Genomic DNA, 11768 nt, shown 5'->3' with positions numbered 1-11768 from the left:
TGAACCGCTACAGGGCCAGTGAGTCTGTGGGGCTGAGTTTACCAGCTGCCGTTTTGCATTGCCAAGCAAAACTGAAACACAAAGGGGAAAGCCACAGCACAAACTGCCAGGTCAGCCGTTCGAGAAAGCATCAGCATGGTGAGGTCCGACCCAGGCTGGAAACAGGACTTTTATTCCAGTCATTTGCCAGCCCCAGGTTTAGCCCAGCATTACGGGGCTGGATGCGGGAAGCTTGGGATACCAGTCTCAATACCTGCTGGCTCTGCCCAGCCTCCTAAGGCAGCTCATCCCCCTTGAAGCCTGTGCCCACATACCCCGTGGGATCGTGCAGGGAGCGATCTGGGAACAGTCTTTTGGGGGATTGTCCACATGTGCTAAATCTGAGGCAGGTGGGAAGTGCAACCACATAGCCAGTGCTCATGGACATTGCAGTCAGTGCATGACAGCTTCACCAGTCTGACTGATGTGAAGCTGGTATAGCCCCAGTACAGGTGGAAGCTTGTGTAAACAGATCCTTGAAAATAACGAGGAAGATGTTAGCTATACTGTCCTAGGATTTCTCAGCAAAGATTTGGGAAAAAATGCAGAGGGGTCTGTGCTCAGAGAAGCCACCCCTCAGCATATCCTGCCCTGTTGCAAAATGGGCCAGGATATGGTGAAAGATTATACTGGGTATTTATTTCAAAAGGTTGCTGCAAAAACTTATGTAACCAAAAATGCTCCCTCCAGGCTCAAAGTCAACTGCTTGTCCAGCCCTACTTGAAGAACCTGGTAGCCAGGGATCTAACAACTCTCTGCAGCCCCAAACTGAGGCCTTGCATTTATAGAAAGCATTTATAGAAAGCTTGAAACAGCAGAAACCTGGAACGTTGCTTATTTGAGGAGGCTGGCTGGCGAGCAAGGTGCAGATGGATGTTTAGCCTTTGAAGCAGATGTAAAAGAAAGTCACTGTTTTAGAAAGAGTGCAAGGGAGCCAGCTGCTGCGGAAGAGCTGGAGCCCCTCCATCCCTGGGGGAAACCTTGTGTGGCATGCGAGGCGGGAGAGGAGCCTCAGAAATGCCAAAGACAGCTCATAATTGATGGGGAAACTGAGGCACAGAGCTGTATGGGTGTGCTTATTGTTTCATCTGAATCTGCATATTTCTCATGCAAGCTCATGCAAAGAATGATTCGGTTTGGACCCTTTACAATGCCTGATTGTGTCCCTGAAGACAGGAACCGGAAAGCCAGAGCATCCGCACAGCTGGAGCACTGAGCCAGGGTGTGCGTAAGCTGCGGGGGGAGCAGCGTCCCTCTGCCTGTCTGCAGCCCAGCGCAGCTCGATTTCAGCCCTGCCTCTGCCAAGCAAAGAGCGAGCGGGCGCCCAGGAAATGTGCTGGGACGGCCTGGCTGAGGGACTGTGCTGCAGCTCGCGAGACGCGGGAGAAGATGGAGCTCCTGCGTGGCTGGCCAGCACCGGAGACCTGCAACCCAGAGGCTGTCCTGTTTTGGGCACCAGCTCTTCAGTGCACACCACAGATCACTCTGTCATGGGGACACTGTGCAGCTCTCCATCCTTTTACACCCCTTGCTCAAAGCCAGGCTGCCTTTTTCCTTAGTCTGCTTCTATTTTTGCTTCTCAAAGGGCACTGTGGAAAACAGAGAGGACCAAAAAAATCTGGTTCTCTTCTACCAGGAAAGCAGGTCTGAACCGTGCAGTTAAGAAAACATGGTTAGCTTTGCTTTTGCACTGGCTCGGGAGCAGATTTTCGCATTTGCTCCGCGCTGCCCCAGAGCTGCTGTTAGCCTGTTATGACACACCCAGGCCATGGGGAAGCAAAACATGTTTTTCTCCTCCTTCCTCTTCTCCGCCCCCAAAATTATGAAATATGACAATGACATTATCATCTCATAGTTTAACTGTTCCTGCACAGCAGGCGAAGAGATGTGAGGAGGGAGCAAAAACCTAAAGTAGACAGAGAAGATTACGTTTGTTTATCCCGAGATTTATGCAAGGATTTCTCTATTTCTCAGCCACAGAACGGTCCGGGGCAGGAGGGGGCAGAGCCTGCTCCTAACCAGGATATGGCCCTGAGATCCCAAATGCTTTCTGGCTCTGGGTTTGTCTGACCTCCCAACGTACACATACCCAGCTAATGTTAATGTGCAAGAGTGACGATGCTGATGTCCTTATCCAGCCATGTTAAGCATTGTTTTGTACTAACAGTTCTCTGTACCAAAAGCTTTGACAGGCTTCAACGTCTCTGGCCTCTTCCTTGTCTTCTTATTTTAAAAATAAGTACCAACGGATGTGTTAAATTAACCTTTTGGTACCCACTTCTCTGGACACACGTCAGCACCAGACCTGGCGTTTCTTCTGCAGGAGGAGATTTTTGTAAGAGCTTAGAGCTGGCTTTCCAGTGCTTGGATCTCCCACTGGGCAGGATTTTTGAAACTAGCACATGAGAGGATATTTTTTTCTAACTCTTTTGAAAAATCTGTGTGCTAATTGTGCTGCCTGAAGGGAGGTAAAGACTTTTCAGCCACCCTTTCTGCCTATCTTCCCCTCCCATCTGCAATGTAAAAGCAAGTGTTTCTCCTGCCACAGGTTTGGTTCCTCTCCCATGCAAAAACAGGAGTCAGACTCATCGGCCTAAGTCCCTGAAAGCAGCTTTTGTGTCTCTTGATTACAAACAGACATTTCTGATATACCATCCTGGGAAACTCTGTTAATAAAAGGACAATTTAAAAGCCCTGAAGCCCTATGAACTGTCCATTTAAAAGATGATTTGTAACCTGCTAATTAACCATTGTGCTCCGCTGGTCCTGGGTTGCCAGCCTTGCAGCTCTACTGTATTAATAATCACGAAACATGGAATGGCTTTTTAGGAAAACTGGTGCTAAACATTAGGCGTTACGCCCAGCTCTGCTTGCAGATTTAGGGGCAGCCAGGCAGAGGTGGGAAGAAAGGTCCCAGATGTGGCACCTCCAAGCCAGCAGCAGCACTGGAGGCCATGAAGTTGCATCTTTAAAGCAATAGGCTCAGGCTAATTTTTTCTGCAAGGAGACAGGATAATTTGGTCCCCCCAGCCCTCTGTGCTAACAGAGAGTGAAAGAGTCTTTCACTGGGTGGAAAAAAACAGGCTTCAAGATGGCAGGGTAATATAAGGCACTGGTGCTGTTTTGGAAAATAAAATCGTGAGAACAGTTTTTTTTCTTCTTGCATTTCCTCTTTGGCAGCTTCTGCCACAGCTGTGTGCTGCCAGCTGCGATGTGGTCTGGGACCGACAATGTGGTGCTAGCTAGAAGCACCAAGGGCAGCAAGAATGGGAGTATTTTTTTTTTCTTTTTATTGAATTTCATCATGAATAAAAATAGAGAAAAATGTGGGATAACGAGGATGTCCACCAAATGTTTTAATAGGATAAATTTGGCAAGTGCAGAGAGGAGGAGGCAAATTTGACAGTGGCCAGGCTATGGGATGTTACCGAAAGTGGAGTGATGGATGTGGTCCTCTCTCCTAGGCACCACAGGCCTCTGTGGGAGGGACAACACACATCATAACCCAGAATGAGCAGGGAGCCAGCTGGGGCATGAGGTGAAAAACCCCCAAAGGATGGATTGTGCTGGAGTAATAAGGGAGGCTGGAGGCTAATCCTCAAATTGGGGGTGTCAGCTCAGGTCCTAACACACAGCTACTCAGATGACAACACAGATACCCCATCAGGCTCACCCAGCAGCTGATCAACTTGGGGATGAAAATGAAGCTTCTCTTTTGGATTAACAAATAATTAAAGGATAGAAAACAAAAAGTGGCAAGAAAATGCCAGTTTCCATGGTAGAAGATTAGCAGGGGTGTGCCACTGGAACACTCACGGCTCAACATGCTCATAAATGGTCTGGAAAAGGAGCTGAATAGAGAGATGACAGTTTGCTGATGATACTAAATCATCCAGGGCAAAGAATGTAATTTGCCAGGAAAGAACTGCAAAAGATCTCTTGACATTGAATGCCTGCATCATAAAATTACGGATGAAATTTAATATCCGTAATACAAAATAACTCACACGGAGAAAAATGCCCCTTATATATACACGCACAGTAATGTAGCCTGAACTATGATTAATACTTGGGAATGAAATTTTTGGTGTTATTGTGACTAGTTCTCTGAAAATGTTAGCTCAATTATTTAGAAAAAAAGCAAAGAAAATGCAAAGTTGTTAGGAGAAGAATAGAGAACAAGCCAGAAACAGTTGTGTCACTGAGTGCATCCACAAGATCCCGCTTGAATACCATGTACAGTTCTGGTCCTCTTGTATTAAAAGAATATAGTAAAGATAACAAAGGCATAAACGAGGGCAATGAGAGCGATCAAAAATATAGAAGTACTTCCTCACCAGACATGTCTAAATAGGGTCAGTCTCCTAAGCCTGCAGAAGAGATGGCTGAATGGAGATGTGAAACGGGTTGATAAAATTGTTTGTGCTTTGAGAAAGTGAACAGGGGATGCTCTGTGCACTGCTCCCTGTGACACAGAAACATGAGATGGAGTTATCAGGTAACACGTTTGAAGAAAAAGAAGGGATGCGTGTTTCAACGCAGCACGTCACTTAACATTGCAGCTCCTGGCTAGAGATGTTGTGGGGGATAAAGTTTAGATGGACTCAAAAAAAGATTAGAATTCAGGCAAGAAAAAGCCTGTCAAGGAGAAAGATGCTGTTCCTGGCAGAGGAGGCCCCTAACCTGGGGGCTGGTGAGTATAGCAGGGGAGGGTGACTGCAGGCTTCCCCGGTCTTCTGCTCTCTCCCCGATGCTGTGCTGCAAACAGCATTAGTGCAAACGCTGCTGCACTAACACTCCCTGGGCAGGTCCCAGCTCTTCTGCAGTGCTGGGGTGGCTTTGGGTTGCAGAGCCCACCAGCGCTGTTTTCCCTCTTTACCAGCTGGTTCCCTGTTTACCTGTTTTTCCTGAAGTGACGCAGCGCTGAGCCACTCAGCATCACTCATGTGCTTGTCGTCCCCATAGCCAGGAAGGCAGAGGCATGCTATAGCCCTGTTTACGTGGGGGGAACTGAAGCCCAGGGCTGCCAGGGTTTGCGGATGCTGTGATCCCACCAGCGCTGGTGGGATTCAGCTTCCATTTCCAAAATGAATTGCTGTGTTCAACATCCCTGTGACACACACTGAGTTCTCCAGGCTAAAATGATTTGATAGGGGTTTTATATATTTTGGTATTACTAACTCTGATCTGCTCTCTGCAGACATGTGAGACAGACTTGCCTGATTTCAACTTTTCAAGCGCTATCACTATCAGAAAAAAGCAGCACTTGTTTAAAACACTAATCCTTAACGCAGTTTAGGAACAGCTGAAGTGACAGGGTGGGCCAGACCAAATCTCCCTTGACTCAACCAGCCCAAGCTGGCGTGACGTGTGAGATGCCAACGTGACCTGTCACTTCAGGCCCCATCTGCTTCTGTCACTGATCCTGGGAAAAGGTTGACCAAGTGCAGATGGAAGAAAGCAGCTTGCAGAAATGACGGTGAAACCCAACCATGTAACTCTCTTACAGCCACATCCTTTTGTCATGTTGTAAGGTGTCTGTGTGCTGGGGGCTGGTTTTTATCCTGGCTGTTGTAGCTGTTGTCTGAAGTTACACAATTGGAATGGCAATATGAAGATGTCTTCATAAACTAACGATGGAACGGGGCCTGATCAGTCCAGGGAAATCACCAGGAACAAGGAAATTTCCTGAGCTCAAGGCTGAGTAAGGCTGAGGGCATATGCTGCTCCTCGGTAGTGTTGTTTGATAGCTAGAGTTATATGCAGCCTCTGTGGCTTTCCTGTGCTCCTGACAGAGATCCTTGTCCTGTTCAGCCAAGGCGTGAAGGCACCACATGGCTCTGCACAGTCCTTCTCCCCGGGGGACGACAGCACCAGCAGGCGCTCGTCCAGCACCTAGCACTTGCTGCTGCTAGAAGAGTGCCTGAGCTTCAGTCCAACCCTCTGCCAACCGAGTAACTGGGTTTGGATGAAGGGGAAAAACAAAAGGGAAGACTTTAAATGATCTTTGGTATCTGAGGAGGAGCAGCACAGAGTTGTTTGCATTCCTGGGGATTAGCAGGATTACCTTCTAGGCCAAGCTGTGTGAAGGAGACCACTGTGGCTATGTACAACTGAGGAAAGGAGGGCTGACAGAGTTATGTGAGCTCCTTGCACTGCTACACAGAGGTAATTGCATTCATTGGGAATGAATTTAAATGAATGAGCTTAAATGAATGGCAGCACAGTGGGTGCTGAAAGTAGCAGGAGCAAGATCTAAGACACCACCCTCCGCCGAGCCACCAAAATCAAATCTGCCAGGCATTGGGGAGCGCAGACCCTCTCTGCCAGCCTACGATTGAAAGCATCAGATCTTCAGTGGTTCAGATACCCAGATGGAGGCAGATACAGCCTTAAGCTGCTCTCAGGCATGCTGAATCTAACTGCACTGGAGCCAATATGAGCAAGGCTTTGCCAAACCTACATACATGGACCCTCAGCCTCAAATTTCATATTCCATAATAAGAGCATATGAGCTATTACCATTTCCAGGGCTATCCATGCACTTAAAACAGGGCACAGGATCTGAAGCCAAAATCTAGGCACTCCTCCTAGCAGAGTCCCAGCCTTGATGACCTCAGAGATAAGTATTGAAACAAGCCCAGCAAGAGCAGAAGCAGAGAGACTTGCCCTACACATCACAGAATTACATCTGACAGCCTCAAGGACAGCTACAGCACAGGCACGGTCAGGTCACTCTCATCCTGCCATCATGTCTAGGTGTGTTTGTGATGCCTAGCCTGAAACAGGCAGCAGCTGCCATGTGAACCTCTGGCAAATGGGTAGTTACTACCAGCTCCATCAGTAGTAACAGCCTATATGAGGTTTACAGCATTCCAAAAACTGCTTGGTAGCCACGAGAAAGGGGCACATGGGCTTCCAGAGCCTAAGGTAAACTCTGGGGAGGAGGAGAAGCTGAAGATTAACGTGGGCAGTTAGCAGATGGTTGGCTGCTGTCCCAGAGAGGGTGCTGCATAGGTCTCCCAGTGTTCCTGGGTGTGTTTGGCAGCTATACTAACTGTTGTTTTCCTTCATAGTCATTCCTGACCCTGTTTGCTGCAGGCATTCTTACTTATCTGTGCAAACTCTCAAATAGGAAAATATCACATGCCTCTGTGCGTGTGAAGAGGAAGGTATTTGTGAAGAAGTATTTGAAATATGTTTCAAATATTAACAAAGTTCAGTCAGCTCACCCCATAGGTTATGGCCAGACACAGCAGGACATGGGTTTAGAAGCAGATATTGCCCAGCTCCGTTAAGTCACACAGCGAGTCAAGAGGACAGCGCTCCCGACTCAGTCTGCTGTATGGCCCCAAAAAGAAGTTGGTAAGAGACAGGAGGTGAGATTCATGCCCCATATCTGTCAGTGCTTTCATCGACCCTCCCAAAACAGCATCTGGTATTTCTTATGGACCCAGTATGTTTAAGAGCCTGCTAGCTCTACCTAGGATCACTGAGAAAGGAGAGGATCGTAGCCTTTCCTCCTTCACAGTGGTGGAAGCCAGAGAGTTCTATGGTGCTAGGCTCGACGCTATTAATACATTGTCTCCCCCAATGTCCTGTTCCTAATTTGTCTCCATGGCCCTTCTCATGCCAGCAGAACGAGCGGCTGCCACTGATACATTGCAGTCCAGGCATTCACAATGCACTTACTTTTTCCTTGTTATCCATGGTGATGGCAATCTGCATCCTTCTCCCCCGGCGGAAAGCCACCAAATGGTCTGTCTCTTCTTCACTCAGGTCTGGCACTCTGCCTGGCCCGGGAAAGCACTCGGTGCGCTTCTCGCTGACGATCCGCTTGCCCTGGAAAGGACAGGATGAGTTAACGGCATCTCCATTAGCCCTGTGCAGTGCCCTGCCTAGGAGAGTGGCCATCCCCAAACTGCAAAGGATTTTGATCTGGTAGAACAGAAACAAGAGCCAGGTAGTCAGTTGTGTTGGTTTATAAAGCTGCCACCCTGCTTTAAGGGATATGTAACATTACATAGGCATGTTTAACTGAGCACAATTAGGTAGGGTGGGATTTACCCTGTTCAGCTGCTTTGCAGCATGAACACTGATTGACGGTTTTATTTTAGACAGGCGAGCCATCTTGCATTTGTGTCTTTGAAACAAATGGGAAGCTGTCCTCTCACCAAACAACACGTCCTAATAAAACGTGAGGCTATGCTGGAGCAGAAGCCTAGAGGGTGAAAGAGAAGGGAAACAGCGGTGTTCTCTCTAACCTTGGCCCCAAAGCAGTCACTACCCTGGGGTGCATTAACACTTGATAATTTATCATCTTCATAATCACTATGCGTTTGTATTTCTGGAATGATTTATTCAGCAGTGGAATAGTTTAGAAAACTGATATATAAACTCCTTGAAAAAGGGCAGTTTACCCCTTTCAGATATTATTTCCAGCTGTCTGCATCGGTTCTTGACTTTACTACATGGATTTACAGATGGTTCTTATTTTGTTAATTATCTTTGTTGCTGGCTGAGCTCCCGCCAGTGCCCTCAGCCATCACTTCCACAAAATGAGCACATCTTTTGTACAAAAATACATACTTCTTCTCATTTAAAAGTATCATCTTTCAGTTCCATCATGTGCTTTTTTATTTTTGCCTTACAAGGAAATGAGAGACTTAATAAGTCTTTATCTCTGATCTTTTTCTTTTCTCTTCATCTGTATGATTCTTCTGCTCAACTTTACCAGGGATGAGCAAGCCTCAGAAGCTTCCCTCTCTAAAGGGTAGTGTATTTTCCCCTGTTTTTCTCCTTGGACTTCCACACATAGCGGAGCCTTGATTTCAAAGGAGTTCAAAATCTCCAAGTAAACTTCAGTGAAACTTGGGAACTCTGTTGCTACGAACTTGGTTTCAAAAACAAACAGCACACGCTGACCTCTGATTTGTATGGAGGTCTTGCAAGTGTCAGTGAATCTGCCATGACATATGATAGCAAGATGTCTTGCACTAGCCTCATCTTTGCTTGGCTCTGCCAGAAGTGCGGATGTTAGCGTGGAGGGAGCCTTGCTGTAGCCAGCCTCTGTCAGCAAGACCTTTTTTATCGCTTGTCCAGTCATCGAGCTTCCTAACACATGATAAATGTTTTAGGAGGTACTGGAGTATTTCCAGCATCAGACCTTCAGCCTCTTGTTTATTCTTCTTTCACATCTGTGTAATTTTGCTGTCTCAGCAGAGACAGTTCTTGAGTTAGTCTGATGCATGTGAGAGGAGGAATGGGTCCCTGCACTGCCGCTGATTCTGTCTGCCTGAGCTGCGTGGACACGGTAGGAACCCTTTTATACATTCCCTTCTCTGGTTTTAAGTTTCAGCTGTAGCTCCTAACAAGTTCTGCTGCCCTTAGTAGGACCGTTGCTATTTCTGCTTTTCTTGAAATAAGTGAAGCCACATGTTCCATTCAAAGCAAGGATCTGCTGCCAATAGGTTCAATGCCGTTCTAGTACTTTCCGTGTTGTTCTCTATGTTTGTGCCGATGCAGCCCTCCTAATTTGACTGCTGCTGAGGACCAACATATGTGAGCCATCCCTAGGGATGTCAAGATCTTTTTCCTGAGAGAGTAAAAGCAGATAGTCAAGAGAATAGAAAATCATTTAAATATGGAGTACAACTGCCTTGGCACCTACCATAGCCAGACATTCAGGTGTACTTTTACCTGCAGCCAGGATATATGGGAAAGTCCCCACACCTATAAACTCTCGGAGCTGTTTTAACGGGTTTAGACTATGTATCTGCCTTGAGAAGGATATGATTTTATCAGACTGGGCAGAGCCAGGAGGGTCGAACTAGAATTTAAACCGCTCCGAAATCCTAGCTTTACCCCCCCTCCATGAATAGGGCATGCTCTACTGTCCTTAATGACACATCCCATGGCAGTCACAACGTTACAGGTGATTGCATTACTGCAGCTTAGTAAGCGACTGCCTGATTACTACAGTCAGAACTGGTTGAAGACGTGAAGGCTGATGGCAGCTTTGGCAACAGTGACCAGAAGACAGTGGATTTTAAGGGCCTGAGAGCAGTAAGGAAGGCAAGCAGCAGACCGGAGCCCATGGGTTTCAGGAGAGCAGATGCTGAATTGTTCAGGGATCTGGCAGGCAGGATCCTGCAGGAAGCTCTCTTGAAGGGGAAGGGAGCCCAGAAGACCTGATTGATTTTCATGGACAAGGCACAAGAACATAAGTAAGGGCTTCCTGTTGTACAAGAAAATGAGCAGGTGTGGAAAGAGCCCAGCTTGGCTGAGCAGGGAGCCCCTGGCTAAACTGAAATGCAAAAAGGGAGCGTGTGGGAGGTGGAAAGGGACAGGCTCTCAGGGAAGATTACAGGAGCAGGACCTGAGCATGTGTGAGTCGGAGTTAGGAAAGCGAAAGCTCACCTGGAGTTAAAACAAGTGAGAGATGTGAGGGTCAGAAAGAAGGACTATCTGTAGATACATTAGCAGCAAAGAAAGTTGAAGAAAGGTGTTGGCCTGCTGCTGAATGAGGTGGGCAATTCAGTGACATGGGGCATGGCAAAGACTGGTTGCGCTATGCCCTCTTTGCCTTGGTCTTTTACTGGCAAGGTCTGCTCTCTACTTCCCAAGTCCCTAACCTAGTGGCAGAGTCAGAGAAATGCTTCCCTCCCTCAGCATCCTGGAAGATTCAGTTCTGAGCCATTTAAATAAAGTAAGAAGGTGGAACTAGGTGGGCTGCAGCCAAGAGCGCTGAGGGTGCAGGCTGATACCGCTGTGAGGCTGCTTTCTACCGCTTCGCATCTTCTTTGGTCATCTGGATAACAGGACAGACTACACCTTCATCAAGTTCATGGGTGACACCAAGCTGATACACTGGAGGATGGTGCTGATATTCTGAGGGATCTTGACAAGGTGGAAGAGGGTCAGCAAAAGCAAATGATGCCTCCTGCACCTGGGACAAAAGAACCCTGAAGAATCCCATGCATTGCTACAGCCCAGCTGGCTGGGAGCAGCTCTGCAGAAGTACTTTGGGTGTCTGGTGGGCAACAACTTGACCATAAGTGAACAGTGAGGAAGGCTAGTTGTTCACTTGGTTCCATTAGCACAAGGATAGCTATCAGGGTGAGGCAAGTGATTACTTCCTTCTGCTTGGGCCATATTTGAAGTATTGTGTCCAGCTTCCCTTCACTGTAAGATGAGAGGTCTAGACAAATTGGAAAGAGTCAAGTGGAGGATCATCAAGACGGTTACAGGGCTGAAGCGTAGGATGCACATGGTGAGGCTGCATTTGTTCAGTCTGGAGAGAGAAGAGAAGGCAAAGAGGGGACCTAACTGCAGTATTCCTCCACCTGCAAAGGTGTTACAAAGAGCCTGAGTCACTTGGAGGTACACAACAAAAGGGCAAGAGGCAACGGACACAACCTGCCACAAGGAGAAGTACAACTGGAATTAAGGGAAAGACAGTCACAACGGTGGTAGTCAGACACTTGAAAACAGGTGCCCAAAGAGGCTGTGAAATCTCCATCACCGCTGATTTCCACAACCTGATTGGGCTCAGCCCTGAGCAACCCGAGATAACTTTGAGGATAACTTTTTAGCAGGGGATCAGACTAGATGACCTCCAGAGGTCCCATCCCACCTCAGCTATTTTATGATTCTATTATTGTGCCCAAGTCTGTACTTCAACTGTGAAGTAAAACTTTTGCCTGTTTTCTGCAGCTCTGGCTTTTATA

General features: G+C 47.4%; 1 protein-coding gene across 1 annotated transcript in view; it reads right to left on the bottom strand.

The window, feature by feature from the left end:
- CCDC9B (coiled-coil domain containing 9B) overlaps nucleotides 1-11768 on the bottom strand; it is a 41810-nt gene that overhangs the window by 14508 nt on the left and 15534 nt on the right. The window contains exon 6 of the mRNA XM_035900108.1: nucleotides 7732-7881. Within this exon, the coding sequence (XP_035756001.1) occupies nucleotides 7732-7881 (150 nt within the window). The remainder of the gene's footprint in view (nucleotides 1-7731; nucleotides 7882-11768) is intronic.

The sequence above is a fragment of the Egretta garzetta genome, unplaced genomic scaffold (assembly GCF_000687185.1).
Source record: "Egretta garzetta isolate BGI_Z169 unplaced genomic scaffold, ASM68718v1 scaffold658, whole genome shotgun sequence".
NCBI lineage: Eukaryota > Metazoa > Chordata > Aves > Pelecaniformes > Ardeidae > Egretta > Egretta garzetta.
This window is presented reverse-complemented; position numbering and strand designations above follow the sequence as displayed.